This window comes from Ceratotherium simum, chromosome 1, assembly GCF_057802395.1.
Source record: "Ceratotherium simum simum isolate JZ-2026a chromosome 1, ASM5780239v1, whole genome shotgun sequence".
NCBI lineage: Eukaryota > Metazoa > Chordata > Mammalia > Perissodactyla > Rhinocerotidae > Ceratotherium > Ceratotherium simum.
Genome location: NC_141900.1, coordinates 17,061,181 through 17,078,831, shown reverse-complemented (window position 1 = coordinate 17,078,831; position 17,651 = coordinate 17,061,181). Strand labels below are relative to the sequence as shown.

At 41.0% G+C, this 17,651-nt stretch overlaps 1 protein-coding gene across 1 annotated transcript in view; it reads left to right on the top strand.

Annotated features, from left to right (window-relative positions):
* EPDR1 (ependymin related 1) overlaps positions 1-17,143 on the top strand; it is a 29,001-nt gene extending 11,858 nt beyond the window's left edge. Inside the window, exons 2-3 of the mRNA XM_004439267.3 lie at positions 14,272-14,480; positions 15,628-17,143. Coding sequence (XP_004439324.1) covers positions 14,272-14,480; positions 15,628-15,824 — 406 coding nt within the window. The 3' untranslated portion in view covers positions 15,825-17,143. The remainder of the gene's footprint in view (positions 1-14,271; positions 14,481-15,627) is intronic.
* The last annotated feature ends 508 nt before the right edge of the window (positions 17,144-17,651 follow it).

The window sequence follows — 17,651 nt, the reverse complement described above, 5'->3', positions numbered from 1 at the left end:
ATATGGGCATTGGAAGTTCCCCCAGAACCAATGATTTCCTTCAGAAGCAGTGCCTCTTAGAATCAAGAGGCTGTCCAAAGAATCAGACCCCCAGCAGGGTGCCTATGTTGCCCTCAGACCCTCCACAGAGAGGAGAAACTCTTGGGACAGCTGGCCCCCCGAACAGAAGAAGGCAGCTGCCCCTGCACAAAAAGGCTACTTTTATTGTGGCTAAAGTTAGATCTAGTGGGAAAGTTCCAGAGTATGAGCTCTGCCAATGAGTGAGAGCCATCAGCCTACCCTTGAAGAGGCACCAAAGCAACTCCCCAAGCTCTTCCAGTGTCTTGGTCCGTTCAGGCTGCTATAACAAATACCACAGACTGGGTAGCTTGTAAACAACAGAAATTTATTTCTCACAGTTCTGGAAGCTGGAAGTCCAAGATCAGAGTGCCAGCATGGTTGGGTGAGGGCCGTCTTCCAGGTCGTAGACTTCTTGTTGTATCCTCACATGGCGGAAGGGGCCAGCCTGCTCTCTTGGGTCTCTTTTTATAAGGGAACTAATCCCATTCATGAAGGCTCCATCCTCATGACCTCCCAAAGTCCTCACTCCTAATGCTGTCACCTTGGGCATTAGGTTACAACATATGAATTTTGGAGGAGACACAAACATTCAGATCATAGAACCCAGATAATCCACTGCTCTAGAGCATCTCAGAAGTTGCCAGGGGAGATGATGGCAGATGGAAAGATGGCAGGACCAAAAGGATCATTAGTTCCTTGATCTGATGTAGCATTGTTGGCTACAGGTGAGATATAACTTATGAGAAATATATGTGGCATTATGAACTACCAGGCTAGTTGGTGTGGCATCTGGGAGCAGCCTTGATGAATGTAAGGCCCTCTGAGGTTGCTTGAAAATACTTGTAGAAAAGACTGTGGTGAGCCAGACCATCTGGATTGACTCCAAAGCTTCCACAATATTCCTCCCTAGTCCCTTACTGAGACGCCTCTTACATCCTCTGGAATCGTAAGGCCTACTGCCCAGAGTGTCTCGCCAAGAAACTGATGATCCAGGATGTCCAGGTTAAAAAAGGCAGACCTTCCTCTGAGGAAGATGCCTGGGCCGCCATGGAACTATCTGAGCTTGTTGAAGTCAAGTGGAAGCAGCACTTGCTTCAGAATCCCCAGGACAACTCTTAGCAGGGGGCCCTGGTGGAAGTGGGGAGGTAGAGGCAGCAAATGTAGAGAAAGCATGAGAGGATTGATGTTCTCGTTTCAGGAGAAACAGGGCAGTGGACCAGTGGAGAATTCTACCATCTCACACCCTTGAGTGCAAAGGACGGTGGGAGGAGAATCTATCCCAGATTTAATATCCATTGTAATACCATGTCAGGTGCTGTGTTCTGGTGTGGTTTATGTGTTTCCTCTGGATGTGGGAGTCCTTCATCTCCAAATTGAGCCCTCTACCTGTCCCCCTTCTCACACACTCTGTATTTTGGACAGTGATTCTCCTCCTGGTCCAGCTCCAGGTAGTCTGTTTACCTTTGGGACCCCAGAGGAGCCATCTTCCTGATGTCTCAGTTCTCCTTAAGGAGTTAGAGAATGAAGCTTGGGAATCCAGCTTTTTGATGCCAGAACACAGTTTCTTTTGTAAAGGACAAGTATTTATTTAGGTCCCACTTAGTATGTTGAAAAGAATTTAAAGTGTTTGGTTGGCTTCTAGTCTTTCCTTCTTTCACCATGCTGAGTTAAGCCTCCAAAAGGTCAACTTCTTCACTTGTTAAAACACAGAGGAATTTTTATAGTGTGTGTTTGTACAAATTCGAAGTAGCTTTGCCACAAGGTCTTCTATTAAAAAAGAAACAAATTATTTTACTTTTTTATTAGTCACTGCAATTTCTTTTATACTAATATTCTTATTTACCTGAATCCTTTATTTTTATTCATATTTCAGTCAGCAAGAGAAAGTATTCAATTAATTTTCTTCAGAGATGGTGCTGCAGTGTTATACATTCATTCATCTCAAACATTTTTAATGTCTGAGAACATCTACTTATTGCTGTTTTACATAATGATAATCTTTGGGTGTATACATTTCATTGTATAATAATAGTATTTTACTTAAAATCTTTATGGTATTTAGAGCTCTAGAAGTCTGATCCCAAACTAATTTTGATTTAGTTTTAATAATTTTTTTCTGCCCAAGTTTTTGTAGGCTGTTTCCATTATCCTTGAACTTGCCCAAGTTTTTGTAGGTTGTTTCCATTATCCTTGAACTTTACTAAGGTCTCCGGTTATGTCCAGCTTTAAGGAAATTTCATCTACTATTTCTGGAGGTTTGATACTTTGTCTTTTCTCTTTGTTCCTTATAGAATCTCTTTCTACCTACATGTATTGGTTTTCTTACATCTGTCTCCCAAATTTCTTATCTTTTCATTAGCCTTTTCAACACTTTACAGTGTTCTGGAATAATACCTGAGTCCTGGAATAATACCTTTTAATTCATTGCTTCTGTTTTTTGTTTGTTGTTCGTTTGTTTCCCATAGCCAATCTGCTTTACACGGCCTCCACTGCATTTTTTATTTTGATTATCATGTTTTTCATTGGAAGGCTATCTTTGTGGTCACACATTATTCCTTTTTTATTAAATGCAGTATCATCCAAAATCCCAGTGAAAGTGAAAATTAAGATGGATATATATATATGTACACTTTTTTTTTTTTTTGCTGAGGAAGATTTGTTCTGAGCTAAAATCTGTTGCCAATCTTCCTCTTTTTGTCTGTGAGCCATTGTCACAGCATGGCCACCGACAGACGAGTGGTGTAGGTCCATGCCCAGGAACCGAACCCAGGCCGCCAAAGCGGAGCGTGCTGAACTTAACCACTAGGCCACAGGAGCAGGCTCTTTAGTTTAGTTTTATTAACTGTTTTCTGGAATGGTATATGTGTTTATATTTCAACATGGTGGGAACTGATATATTTCCACTGAAAAGCATAGTGCTGACTGTATGAACCTAACTATCCTTGTACACTCCCCACCTCCTTAATACCCCGTGATATGTAGTTCTAGAAATCACTGTGTACCATGGCAACATGGCATCTCAATACTAATGAGCCTGTTTCTTTTAGTGGTGTGGAAAAAAGTCAGCCTGAACTATTGTCTCCTGAGAAACTTTTTATTATCTTCCATCAGATGAAAGAATTTATGCTTACACATCACCAATATTCATCCAGATACATTTTTGGAAAAAAAAAAAAATCTCTTCATTTTCTTGAGCACCCTTTCTTCTTTTGAGCTAGAATCCAAGTAGTGGAGGCCCATCACCTTACAGCTTCTTAAATTGCACACATAATTATTTTTTGATTTTATTTTTCCTGGGGCTGCATTCTCAAGTAATTTAATTTTCTTTTTGTTATAAGTGGTTGGCATTAGGCTACACAATGAGTTTATGTCTAACACAACAATTCTGAAATAGTGTTTTTCTTTTATGTCTCATAATTTCTGTAGGGTGTAACTCAATCTTGGTGTATGCCAGAATGGCAAGTGGCCGCAGCTTAGTTCCTCCTGCTAAGAGTCAGAGAGCCAGCATGTATTACTAATCTATTATATTGCATATTAAACAAATCCAAAGTTTGTCCAATTTCTTCCATAAAAGCCAAAGTCCTTTTGTAATCCCAATATAATATTTGTCACTCCCTTTTTTGTAATTTAATATTACAGAATATTAATACAGAACTGCCAAGCAGTTCTACGTGGATGGGAAGAGTCACTCCTTCCCCCTGTGGAGGGAGGGAGGGAGCAGGGTGGCTGTGAATTAGAATGAGTTTGGTGGAAGATCAGACCTTGAGTCCAATCCTATCACCATTGTTTACTACTAACTCATGCTCTGAGCTTCATATTTTCTCATCTGTTTAAAAAAAGAAAAAAAAAAGCTAATAACATGTCAGCTAGCTGAATTTGCCAGTGTGTAACCTCTGCCTTAGACTGTTTTTTTTTTTTTTTTTTTTTCCTCACTACCCTGATTCAGGACAGAAAAACGATTGCCTTTTGGTTATAAAGGCTGTAGCTAGTCAGGTTCATCTATGCCCAGGCCAGGCTCTGATATTTTGGGTTCTAGGATTAGCCAAATCCTTGGGCCCTGCTCATTCTGGAAGGGAAGGCTCTCAGAGAGTTGTTATAAAGAATCCAATAGATGATGCCTGTAAAGTAGTGGTTTTTACTTATTCCCTTTAGGGTGCTTTCCGCTGCAGGTGTCAGAAAAATCTGACTAACAGAGGTTTAAACTATAATGATGCTTGTTGTTTACCTCAGAATTCTGGTGATACATGTTCCTAGGTCTAACTCAACAGTATCATCAAGGCACCAGGTTCTTCTCCATTCATGTGCCCTGCCATTCTTAGAATGTTGGCTCATAGTTGCAAGATGGCAGGCCGACTTGTTGCCTCATGGCTTCAAGATGGCTGCCTCCACTCCAAGCATTATATCCTTACCCAACTATGTTCAAAGATAGAAAATGAAGGAAGTGGAATGGGATAGGGACTCTCCTCTTCTTTTTTTAGAGAAGAGAAATTTCCAGAGAATTCCCTCTCCCCATAGACTTCTCGTTAGATCTCCAAGGCCAGAACCAATTATACTCCTAGCTCCAAAGAAGACTAAGGAAATAAGTATATATGTATACTTTCTCAGCCTCTATATTGAGAGACAGGCAAGGGAGAAAGGGTGAGAATGCCTGCCAGGTCTTCCACAAAGGGACCCACATAGCACTAAGAATGTTCTCGCCCTCATTTCTCCATCTCACTTGGATGAATTAATCCGTCTTTGTTACATAGTAGATCAAGTCTTATGTGTACAAGTTAAACGAGTAGTTTCTTTGTTAAACATTTACTGATGATAGTAAACACAACTATGATCAGACTTTCCTACAAAGCTATAATTACTTGCACTTACATAACAATTTTATATCTATTATCTCAAATCATCTTCATAATAAAGCTGTGAGCTTCAAAATTTTGGTCTCTCTTTATGTTTGAGAAATACGGAGATTAAAATTATGATCATACAGCTCACCCATGGTAGACTGGGAAGCTTGATTCCTTGATCTAAGCTTTTTTAAAATGCCATTCACATTATCGGTAAACCTTAGCCTGAAATAGGAAAACTAGACAGAAAGATTTTGTCCTGTCTTAGCATAGTTGGGTAAACTTTTATTTATTTATTTTTCCTTTTCTAATGGAAAGAAATTAATGGAGCTCTACATCTGGTTAAAAATTCCAGCGTTCGTTTTTGGAAAACAGTCGTATCTCATAAAATATAAAATGGGAATTCAACAATCTCAGTCTATAAATTTTTCATAGGGCTATAAACACAGATACAAAAGGATTTATCTCCAATTTATATTCAGCATTGTTAATATTAACGAATTGTGGAAATAGTCTGTGTGGTCATGAGTAGCGGACTACTGAAGCAAAACATGGTACATATATACAAGAGAAATATGCACCTGTTAAAATTATGGTAAAGCAATCTCATTTATGAAAATTGATAAAACCTTTGATTTAAAATTCCCAAATAGCAAAGCGAATCTAACAGCACACTAAAATAAGGAATACATTATGATCAAGTGAGGCCTATTCCAGGAATGCAAGGATGATTCAATTTTAGGGAATCCATAAACATCTATGAAAATAATCATGTGATCATCTCCTTAGTCTCCAGAAAGCCAGTTGATAAAATTCAATAAACATTTCTGATACAAAGCTTTTGATAGGAATAGATGGATGCTTCCTTAATATACTAAAATCTGTATAGTTCTTAATTTACCTAATATTGAAACCATAGCCTCTTTCCCACTAAACCCAAGAAGGAGGCAAGGATGTCCATTATCTTCATTTTATTTAATATAGTATTGGATTTATTGGCCAATATAATCAGAGAGATAAATAATTAGAGGCATAAGAATGAGAAAAGAAAAGATAAAAACTATCTTTGCCAATGATATGGATGCAGTATATCTGGAAAACACAGAAGACCTAAAAAATAAAACTAATTTAAACAATAAGAGAATTCAGTAAGGTAGCTGTATATAAAATTAACATGAAAAATCAATAGCCTTAATATATACAAACGATAGTCTGCTAAAAAGAACAATGGAAGAGAAGGTTCCATTTAGAACAGCAGCAGCAACAACGAAAGGTAAACCACTTAGGAATAAATTTAAAAGAAATATGCAAAATCTGTATAGGAAAAATTTCAAACACTCCTGAAATGTACAAAAAGACACAAAATAAGATTTGAAAGAATAGAAAGAGATTTTTTGGGGGAGTAGGATGACTCAATGACTCAACATTATAAAGATATCCGTTCTTCCTACATTAATGTATAAATTGAAGTCAGTCCCCCCCAAAATGCCAAAAAGTTTGGGGTTTTATTGGAGCTAAATAAATTGATTCTAAATTTCATATGGAAAAATTAAAAAGCTGAAATATCTAGGAAAACCTTGGAAAAGAAGAAGGACACAATGAGAGGACTAGTAAATTCTACTAGATTATGAAATATACTAAGTCTCTGTAATTAGAGACACAGGTGCAGGTGCATGAATAGATAGACAAACAATAGAATAAATTAAAGTCTGAAGTAGACCCACATACAGCTGGAATTGGTGTATGATAAGGGTGGTGTCCTAAATCACTGGGGAAAAGATGGACTTTTTAATCAATGGTGATAGAATAATTGGGAAAAGATAAAATTGCATCTGTAGCTCACACCAGACGTAAGAATAAACTCAGAATAGGTTAAAGATCTAAATGTTAGCAAAATAAAAGTATACAGGGATAATAGAAAACATGAGTGAATTCCTTTATAATCTGGGAGCAAGGAAAGTTTTTCTAAATATGACAAAATCCAGAAGTGGTAAAAGGAATTTGACTAAACAAAAAGTAAAATCCTTTGTACTGTAGGAAAAAATTTAAATAAAGTCAACAAACTTGGCAGAGAAAAAATATCTGCAACTTAGACACAAAAAGCTAATTAATGAGTTATAGAAAATTGAGAAGAAAAACCCAAAAACCTGATGTGCAGAGAAATGAACAGTCATTTCACAGAAGAAGAAAGTCAGATGGTCCTTAAACATGTGAAAAGATGCTCAACTGACTATACTGAGTGAAGGCAGATTAAAACTGCACTGCTGAGGGAGGCTTCCGGGCACCGTATCTTGATCTGGGTGGGGCTCCCCAATTGTTCACTTTGTCAAATTTCTCAAGCTCTACACTTTAGATTTATGAAGTCTATTGTTTGTATGTTATACTCCCCCCCAACCCCAAAAAGTTCTTAAAAAAAAACCTGACAGACAACATTTCTTACTTATCAGATTGGCACAAATCCACGTTTGACAACATGCTCTGTTGGCAAGTCTATAAAGAAAACAGGCACTCTCGTATATTGCTGATGGGTGTGCAAAGTGTACAACCCTATGGAAAGAAATCTGGTAATATTCAACAAAATACCTTTTGACCTGGTAGTTTCACATCTAGTAATTTACCCTAAACATATAGTTGCAAATCAGCACAAGGTTATTCAATATCATAGGAAGGCAAACAACCCAATGTTCATCAGTAGGAGATTGACTAAATAAACGATGGTACTTAGACACAATAAACTATTATACTGCCATAAAAAAGCATAAGGACAATCTCTAATAGAGAGTGGAAAAAGCAAGGTGCAGAGCAGTGTATATGGTACGCTACCTTTTCTGTAAAGAAGAGAGGGAAATAAGAATGCATACGTGTATTTGCTTATTTTTTGTCAAAAGACATGAAGGAAAATAACATGGAAGCCAATGAAAAGCGCTGTCCATAGGGAGCACGAGGAATGGGGGAGGGGACGGATAGGAGTGGGAATTCCTAGACTATGCCTTTTTATATCGTTTTGGGTTTTGAAATATGAAAATTTTTACATATTTAAATAATAGAATTAAATCAAAGAGGAAACATGTAAAGTCCTGGAATTGAGAGCAAAACGAAACAAATGAACCAAACGATATATCCATCTGGAAACATGACCACACAGAAAAGAGGCTAATTCCAAGTGAATTTTTAACGTAGTACCGCCTCCAAATCCCAGTGAGTTCTACTCTAAGGACAGAAAGAGCTGCAACGAAATCTTAAACTTCACTCAGCAGTTCTATCTTTTTATAATAGTGTTGAAATTATTGCTATTTCAAAATTATTGTAGCATAAAGCAAATAAGTGAATTTGCTAATGTTTTTAGGAAGCATTTTTATTTTAAGAGAAATGAGATGCAAATATAAAAACAAAAACAATAGGGGAAAACCTATAATGTTAAATTTAAACTACAAAAAAAAAATTCTTTTTTTTTTGAATGTAGGAAACTCTGACCACTGACAGGGCCTCAAAGCAGTGACATCCCAATGACAATGAGCACATCTACTGCCCTGATGTCAGTTTCTAAGTTGTCTCCCACCACGTTCCAGGGTTCCTTAGAGAAATGGCTGATTTCAGATTTGGTGCAAGGAAAGTCCAAGGGGAGTACTGAAAGCCAGGAAGCACTCAGAGACCAACGAGGTTATGTCAAAAGTCACAGAGACCAGTTGGAAGGAGCTCTCACCGATGGAAGTTGGAACAATTTGAGCATCACCAGGAATAATGACTTGAATTGTTTGTCATACATTGAATAAATAAAAAGCTGAGAGTGCAGCGTGATGATGGATAGATAGATAGATGTCATTTGCTAGTCCATTGGTACTATTATGCCAATCTCCAGTGGAATCATTGCTTCAGGAGCTGCTTTTACCTAAAACCATTAGGTGACAGTTATTAGGTAACAGGATATTCCCAGCATCCGCCTGATGGGGAAGAGGAGGGGACAGCAGGAAAGGAACACTGTCAACTTCACTGCTTTCCTGAGGCTAGTTCTGCCCATACACAGAAGTAAAATTTAATTTGTAGACTTGAAACAATCATTACAAAATGTTAACATTTGCTAATTCTGGGTGGTCTGAACACAGGTGTTTGTTATGATGTTCTCTGTGCTTTTCTGTTTTCAAAATATTTAATTTTTACAAAATAGAGCATAATCTGATATTGAGGTTATGTTGACAGTGCCTTAAGTAAAACAGAAAGTATTAATTTAATGGGAAAAAAATAGAACTGTATAATTCATTTTTTTAAAATTCCACACGGAGGGGCCAGCCCAGTGGTGTAGTGGGCTGTTCGTGCGCTCTGCTTCGGTGATCTGGGGTTCACAGGTTCGGATTCCAGGCATGGACCTACGCACTGCTTATCAAGCCATGCTGTGGCAGGTGTCCCACATATAAAAAGTAGAGGAAGATGGGCACGGATGTTAGCCCAGGGCCAATCTTCCTCAACAAAAAGAGTAGGATTGGCAACAGATGTTAGCTCAGGGCTAATCTTCCTTACCAAAGAAAAAGAAAAAAAGTCCCATGTGGATATAAACTCCAGTACTGCTCCATGTGAAGTTTTGGAAAAGAAAATTTTCATGATGCTGTAGTGGCTTGTATGTTTAGTGGCTTGTGTATTCATAGTTAAGATGTAAGGTTCTCCATCGCAAAGAGGATACAGGGCCTGGAGCCTGATAGAGCCAGAAGGTCAAAACACAGAGATCAGCCAGGGTTGAAATAAGTCACCTGCCTGGGATGCTGTGTGGGTAGTAAGCGGAGACCCGGAGGACCGACTGACTTCAACAGACACTGGATCCCGGGAGGCGAGATCAAAGCCTGGCTCTGATGTGGAGGAAGTTGTGAGGATAGGAGTCAGAAACCGCACCCCTGGGGTGCAGTCAAGCAAGGTGAGGTGCTACATGGGCGTGCAGGACAAGGCGGTCGGGCCAGCCCAGGGTCAGTAACAGCCTGCAAACTTCTCCTTGCTGGCCAGACACCAAGCAAAGCACGGTTCCCGGGAGGCCCCGCAGGGCCTCAGCTGTGAGCCAGGTCAGGTTCTCCAGGCCCAGCCGAGGGGTCAGCGTGCCGAGCTCTCCCCCACGACCTCATGTGGAGGAGGTGCCCAGCGCCCCATTTTGCCTCTCACCTCATGAGACAAAGGATTTTTGTTGCTTTTGACAAAATTTGCAGGCTACATTGACAATTTCTATTGTTTCCTGAAAAGCCATTTTCCTAAAAATTAGTCTCTGCCATCCTCATGTTTTCCAAAACATTGAAAACCTACAGAAATTTTATTTCTTTTGAAAATAAGTTTCTGGTTTTTGTAAAACTGATTCATGTTCAATGTAAAAAAATTCAAACAACACAGAAAAGGAGATAAAAATTGCCCAGAAACTCTAACTTACAGAAATAACTCTGTGCGTGTGTCAATTAATATATTGATTTTTTAATTTAAATTTTTAGTTTTAATTGTAGTAAAATACAGAAAATTTACCATCTTACCATATTTAAGTGTACAGTTCAATAGTGCTAAGTACTTTCACATTGTTGTGCAACCAATCTCCAGAACTCTTTATTTTATTTTATTTTTTTGTGAGGAAGATCAGCCCTGAGCTAACATCCATGCTAATCCTCCTCTTTTTGCTGAGGAAGATCGGCTCTGAGCTAACATCTATTGCCAATCCTCCTCCTTTTTTCCCCAAAGCTCCAGTAGATAGCTGTATGTCATAGTTGCACATCCTTCTAGTTGCTGTATGTGGGATGCAGCCTCAGCATGGCTGGAGAAGCGGTGCGTCGGTGTGCACCCGGCATCCGAACCCGGGCCACTGGTGGCGGAGCGCACGCACTAAACCGCTACGCCACGGGGCCGGCCCCCAGAACTCTTTCCATCTTGCAAAACTGAAACTCTATCTATACCCATTAAAGAACAACTCCCCATTCCCCCTACCCCAGCCCCTGACAATCACCCTTCTACTTTCTGTCTCTATGAACTTGATGACTCTAGGCGTCTCATATAAGTGGAATCAAATAGTAGTTATCCTTTTGTGACTGGCTTATTTCACTTAGCATAACGTCCTCAAGGGTCATCCATATTGTAGCATGTGTCAGAATTTCCTTCCTTTTTAAGGCTAAATAATATTCCAATGAATGTATATATTACATTTTGTTTCTCCATTCATCTTCAGATGGACACTAGGTTGTTTCCACCTTTTGGCTACTGTGAATAATGCTGCTATGAATAGGTGTGCAAATATCATATTGACTTTTCAATACATGTACTATACACATTTTATAAAAATGAGTGAATATTATTTATTTGTTTTCTAACCCACCTTTTAAATTTGACAATTTGTCCTTGATATTTTTCCAAGTCAAATACAGATCTATGAATCACTTTTTCCTAGTTTATTATGAAATATTTTAAATATGCAGAAGAGTTGAAGCATTAGTACAATGGTGACCTTTATATCTACCACCTAGATTCAACAACTGTTACATTTTGTCATATTTTCCTTATCTATTTTCTAAATATTTCTTGAAAACAAGGACTTTCTGCCTCCTGGCCATGACTTTCACACTTAAGAAATTAAAATTCATTCTCTAATACTAGCTAATATCTAGTCCATATTCGATTGTCCCCCAAAATGTATGTTAAAGCTGGTTTCTTAAATCATAATCCAATGAAAGTTCAATCATTATAGTTGGTTGTTATGTGTCTTCTCTTTTGAAAATCTGGAACACTACTCCTATCTTTTTTATTTTTAACAAGGCATTGACTTTGAGAAGTTTCCAGGTTTGGAGATCTTCCACATTCTAGATTTCTTTGACAGTTTCCTCATGGTGTCATTTAACTTGTTCCTCTAGCTTCTGTCACTCCTACAAACTAGACATGAGATCTGAAGGTTTGAGTAGGTGTGGGTTAAAGATTTTTGGAAAGAACGTGTCATTGGTCAGGCTGTGTACTTCATGTTGCATCACATCAGAAGACAGGTGATGTCCCCCCACTATTAATGCCAATAACTGTGACCACCAAAAGTGGCCCTTGGTTCTATAGCCAGCCCTGTGCCTCTCCTAGAACAGCTGTGTTGGCAGCTGTTACTTGGGGCTCTAGACAGAACAGTGGAGTCCTCAACTATATTAGAAATGAGTGCTGGTTATGAGTCACACAGAAAGTTCCAAGCACCAAAAGGAAAGTTTATTAGAACAAAGGAAACTTATCATAACTCTGCAGGGGGATATCCAGGCACTGGGCCTCAGAAAAGAAATGCCTCCAGGAAATGAACAGAACAGCTGTTGGAATCCCAGCTTGCTAGCGTTTCTCTCTGCTTCATTCTTTACTCTTACTCAGTTCTCTTGCTGGGAAATAGCCCCCCACGGGTTCTGTGTCTACGTATGAGATGTCCAGCCACATGAAGAGACTGGCCAGCGGAACTTCTGTCGCAATTCCACACGCCCGAAGTAGGGAATCTGATTGTCCCGCCCTGGATCAGATGCCCACCTCTGGTCCAGTAAGCTCTGCTGAGGGTGGCTGGGTCATGTGCTCAAACATGGTTGCCAGGCTCCCACTTCTGTCATCCTGTGGATTCGGGTACTGAAGACTCAAGAAGGAAACCCCCCTCTCCTGCACATGGCTGCCTTTCTTCCTGGGGACAATCATTGCAATTTGAGAAGCACACAACTGGAGTTTCAGCAAATGCTAGGAATGACACTCTAAGCTAGACACCTAGGACTTGGGAAAGCACAAGAGGATGGTGCTGCTGGTGAGGAGAAGAAGAATGACGACAACCATGCCCGAGGGTGTACAGTACAGGTGTTTTGTGGGGGACTTGCTGTCATTAAAAGGATTATGGGACAGGATTTGTATCTGGACAAAGATTCCCGTATTTATGGATGCACAGTGGTCTGAAGCTCGTGCTAATGTTTCTGTCTTCCTTCCACGACTGTTTAAACTGACGTGCCAGGGATCTAAGTGGGCGTGAGAAAATGGTGACGAGCCAGCCCCAGACTCCTCCACAGGGCTTATGGTGTGATGTGAGCCCTGCATGTAGAGTGTAAGAGGGTGACTCCATTTTGGAGCAATATGGCATAACATGAGAACTTCCTTTCCTTTCTACATGCACTCCCACTTCTAAAGGTCTGTGCTAGGCTTTTACCCATGTAAGCCATTTCAGATATTTTCTGGAATAAGCAGAATAGATATATCTGAAAATATAAAACAGGCCGTGTATATATTTTTATACCAGCTCGCAGAAAATGGAAACATCATACTAATAGTGGTACTACTGTGACTATGTAGACAGGGATCATTTATAATAATTTTTCCTGAAGGAAATAATTTGTAAGCTCAGACTTGGGATGGAGAACAGGCATCCTCCATGGGGGCTGAGGAGTGGAGTGAGTCTCACATTCCACAGATAATTTGTTAGTTATCTTTTTTTGCTCATGAAAAGCCACTTTTCTAAGCTCCTCCACTCTCAGGTGCTGCAAATTTCGCTTTTTCAGGTCAGTGCTGCAACCTCAGTCTGCTCGACCAGCAGCAATGGACAGCGTTTTGGAGTGACAATCAAATGCATAGCAACTCAGGGGACTTCACCCAACACCAAGATTGCCTAGCTCTAGGAAAGACACAGGACTGGTGACAACACAGCGTGCAGGGTGATGGCGGGGTGGTCTGTGGACTCCAGGCACACACTGGGAATGCCTCCGGCTCCCTCCACACATCGGGTGTGCACGTGGGCACGGGGTGAGGCCGAGAGCATGCGGACAAACTGCACGGGAAGCCATTCACTCTGGGGTCCCCTCAGCTTTTGTCCTTGCTCGCCTCAGCCTCCTTCCAGTATGTGAGGGGTGCCCGTTCTCAGTGCAGCCGCACCTCCCCAAAGCCCTTTCCTCAGGACCCACAGTGAGACAACGGGGCAGAGGTGCCTAGTCCATCCTCAGCAGGGTCTTGTCGTCCTACATTCAGTAGGACACCCCCATAATTCCTTGACTTAGTGCCGCAGGGAGAACTCAACCAAGCCAAGGGCCAAATCCTCCCGGGTCCTGTGTCTAACAGATGGGTCACCACCCAGCTGATACCCAGGGCCATGGCTGCCTCACGTTTTTATCCTAAGCACAGAGTCTGGCATATGACAGGTACTTGATAGATAAGTATCCAGTGCATATTCAGTTTTGACATCTGAATTTTAATTATTTCATATTCAGGTTGCTCATGTGTCTAGTGTTTAGGAGTAAGTAAATGATTGCTTAACAAGCAAAATGATTTTTTTCTATTTTAAGAGTGATTTATATCAAAGGTCTCTGGCCTTTATGCAGTTAAAAGTCATGATGGCTATAATTTAAAGTCCTGAACTATTCTCTTCTCATCTGTCTTTCAGGTTATTTGAATACATTTTGCTCTATAAGGATGGAGTGATGTTTCAGATTGAACAAGCCACCAAGCAGTGCTCCAAGATCATCCTGACGGAGCCCTGGGATCCTCTAGATATTCCTCAGAACTCCACCTTTGAGGACCAGTACTCCATAGGGGGGCCCCAGGAGCAGATCACCGTCCAGGAGTGGTCCGACAGAAAGTCAGCTAGATCATGTAAGGGTGCAAGAAAGTATTCGAGTGATGCATCTCAGGAAGCACAATGGGAAAAAATGTTCAAGTCCATTACGGAAGGTAGTTGTTAGGGAAATTTATCAGCTTAATCGAAATGTTTAACCCCTTCAAAATCTCCACGTGTACTCTGCTGGTTGTGTAGCGCCAGGATTAAGCATCATATTTGAAACACCTCAGCCTTCCGGCTCCACCTGTACCTCTCCGCCACTGTGGCTGTTACGGGCCTAGCCTTGGCTCCCACGTTTGATGATACCCCGGGGTCAGTGGCATAGAAGGTGTTTGTCTAAGGCACACGTTAGAATCAGGTGCCTCCTTTTCCTTCCCCCCCATCAATTCCCAAAGTCTCAGTGACAGGATCTACTCCCATTGTTGTGTCTGCTTTTATACGATGTGAAGCTCTTCTCTGCTGTGTTGCCAATATGCCTACCCCAAAACTGTTTCAAAAACACAGGCCGTTATGCTGTGGAAAATGATATTGCCCTTCCCCCACCCAAATTAAGCATAAAATTACTGTATGACCCAGCAATTCCACTTCTGGGCATATACCCCAGAGAAGTGAAAGTAAGGGCTCAAGCAGATATCTGTACATCTGTGTACATAGCAGCATTGTTCATAATAGTCAGAAGGCGGGAACAACCCAAGTGTCCATCAGCAGATAAACAGGTAAACAAAGTGTGCCATATACGTACAATGGAATATTAGTCAGCCTTAAAAAGGAAGGAAATTTTGATGTATATTACAACATGGATGAACCTTGAGGACATTATACTAAGTGAAATAAGCCAATCACTAAAGGACAAATACTGTATGATTCCACTTATAAGAGGCAGTTAGAGTCATCAAATTCATAGAGACAGAAAGTACAAGGGTGTTTGCCAGGGGCTGAGGGAGGGAGGAATGGGTAGTTAGTGTTTAATGGGCACAGAGTTTCAATTGGGGAAGATGGAAAAGTTCTGGAGAGGGACGGTGGTGATGGTTTCATAACAATGTGAATGTTCTTAATGCCACTGAACTGTACTTAAGAATGGTTAAAATAGTAAATTTTATGTATGTTTTACCACTGTAAAAAAAAATACGGGCATTTTGCCAGTCATCTATATTAAAAAGTCAACTTCCCTTCCTCTTGTAGATGAAACCTGGATTGGAATTTATACAGTCAAGGATTGTTATCCCGTCCAGGAAACCTTCACCAAAAATTACAGTGTGATATTGTCCACGCGGTTTTTCGACGTACAGCTGGGCATTAAAGATCCCTCGGTGTTTACCCCCCCGAGCACGTGCCAGACAGCCCAGCTGGAGAGGATGAGCGAGGACTGCTCCTGGTAAGCCTGTGAACGCAGAGGTGACAGCAACGGACACCAGATGCCAGTGGTCTCAGCGCAAAAGGGATTTGGGACTTGAGGAGATGCGAATCTTCATTGGAGATAAATATCATAATTTTAGGAGGATAAACATTGATGTGGGTTTTTTTGTATATGTGATTTTGACTACTTAAGCTATGTTTACAGAAGGGAATAGAATGGAATAGGTGGTAATATGAACTGGGGAGATGGCTAACGTGGGGCTTCAGACGTTTGTGTAGCCTATTTGGGTGCGAGCTTTCTTCGTGCGCAGTGGCACACACGGGAGTTGGGGTCAGAGGAGCAGTTCGCCTTGGCAAGGACGAGTATTTTATTACTGATGTTCCTGCCCCCACCCCATGCTCCCTTGGCTGCTGACAAAGTGATCCCTTAAAATCCCTTCCTGACTTAAGAGCTGTATGGCATGACCCAGGTGGGAGGAAATGAAAAACTATAATACAAAGTAAAATTCCTCTAAAAAGACATGTTAAACAAGAGGGTTTGGAAAATGTTAATGTCTCTACCTGGGTAAGCACGAGCCATATATGCTTCCTTTTTTCTATGCAAGAATATTGATCTATGTGCTGAATCATCACATACATGTCATAGAGCTAGAGACAGGGAGTATTCTAAAAATAGCACTGAACTGGGAGTCAGGAGACTTTGTCTCTGAAATGCAGGACTAGAATTCTCTTGTACTGGAACTCCTTTGATTAACTAAATGCACTGGGCTTTCCCTCGCCTCGGCCTTCCTCGGCCCTGTGTCACAAGCTCCCTGTCTATCCGACTCCCATCCCTCCTCCCCAGGCCAGCTCACGCATGGCCTTCAGAGAGCTGCTTCCAAGCCTGGACGGGGCGCACCTTGCAGCTTGAGCATGCTGTTCACACAGTGCCTCCTAGGCTGGGTGTCAACTGCCTGTACTCACTGGCCTGGCTGTGAGCGCCTTGAGTACGGGTCTGTGTTCCGCTTACCTTCATGCGCCCAGCACCAAGTAAGTGCCCGGCACGTGGTCAGTGCCCTGCACATCGGTAGAGTAGAGAACGCTAGTCTCTCTGGTCCTTACTTCCTCATCTGTTAAATGCGATTGGGTTTGCTGATCTCCAGGGAGACTCGCAGTAATAAAATTTATTATTCTGGATTCTTCTACTCTTGTGTGGCATCTGGCTGTCTCTCTATATCTATGTATCTATCTATCTATCCATCTATCGTCTATTACCAGGAGAAATGTGTGACACTTATCTTACACTGAAAACAATCTGTATTACTCACAGTTAATATTATTTCAATAAACTGATTTAATTGCATTTCAGAGTTTTCTTTGATATATTTGCTTTTGTAATGAATATGGATTATCTTGGCTATAAGGGAGTTAAAGCTCTTATCTAAAGTGCTTCACCTGGTCTAAACCAAATTCATTATCCTCTCTCAAAAGCTTGCTCTTCCTCTGAAAGTCCAGTTGCCAGGGTCGGAAGCCTCGGAGATCTTTTTGACCTATTTTTCTCCTTCAGTCCTCACAGACAATCAGTGTCCTGAGTCCATGAGAATAGTTCTTAAAGCTGCTGCCTCTTATCCATCCCCTTAGCCACCACCCAGGTCCAGCCTCTTAACATTGTTGGCCTTCACAACATCTTTATACCCTCTGTCCTTGTCCTGGCCTTTTCTTCTAGAAGCCGTCCTCTGTTTATTCAGTCAGTCAGTCAGTCAGTCAGTCAGTCAGTCAGTCAGTCATAAGCCAGTCTTGAATCCTGTTACCTCCAGTGCCCACGCCCTGCCAGTTCCTGGAGTCACAGAGCAGAGGGAAGCCCAGCCAAG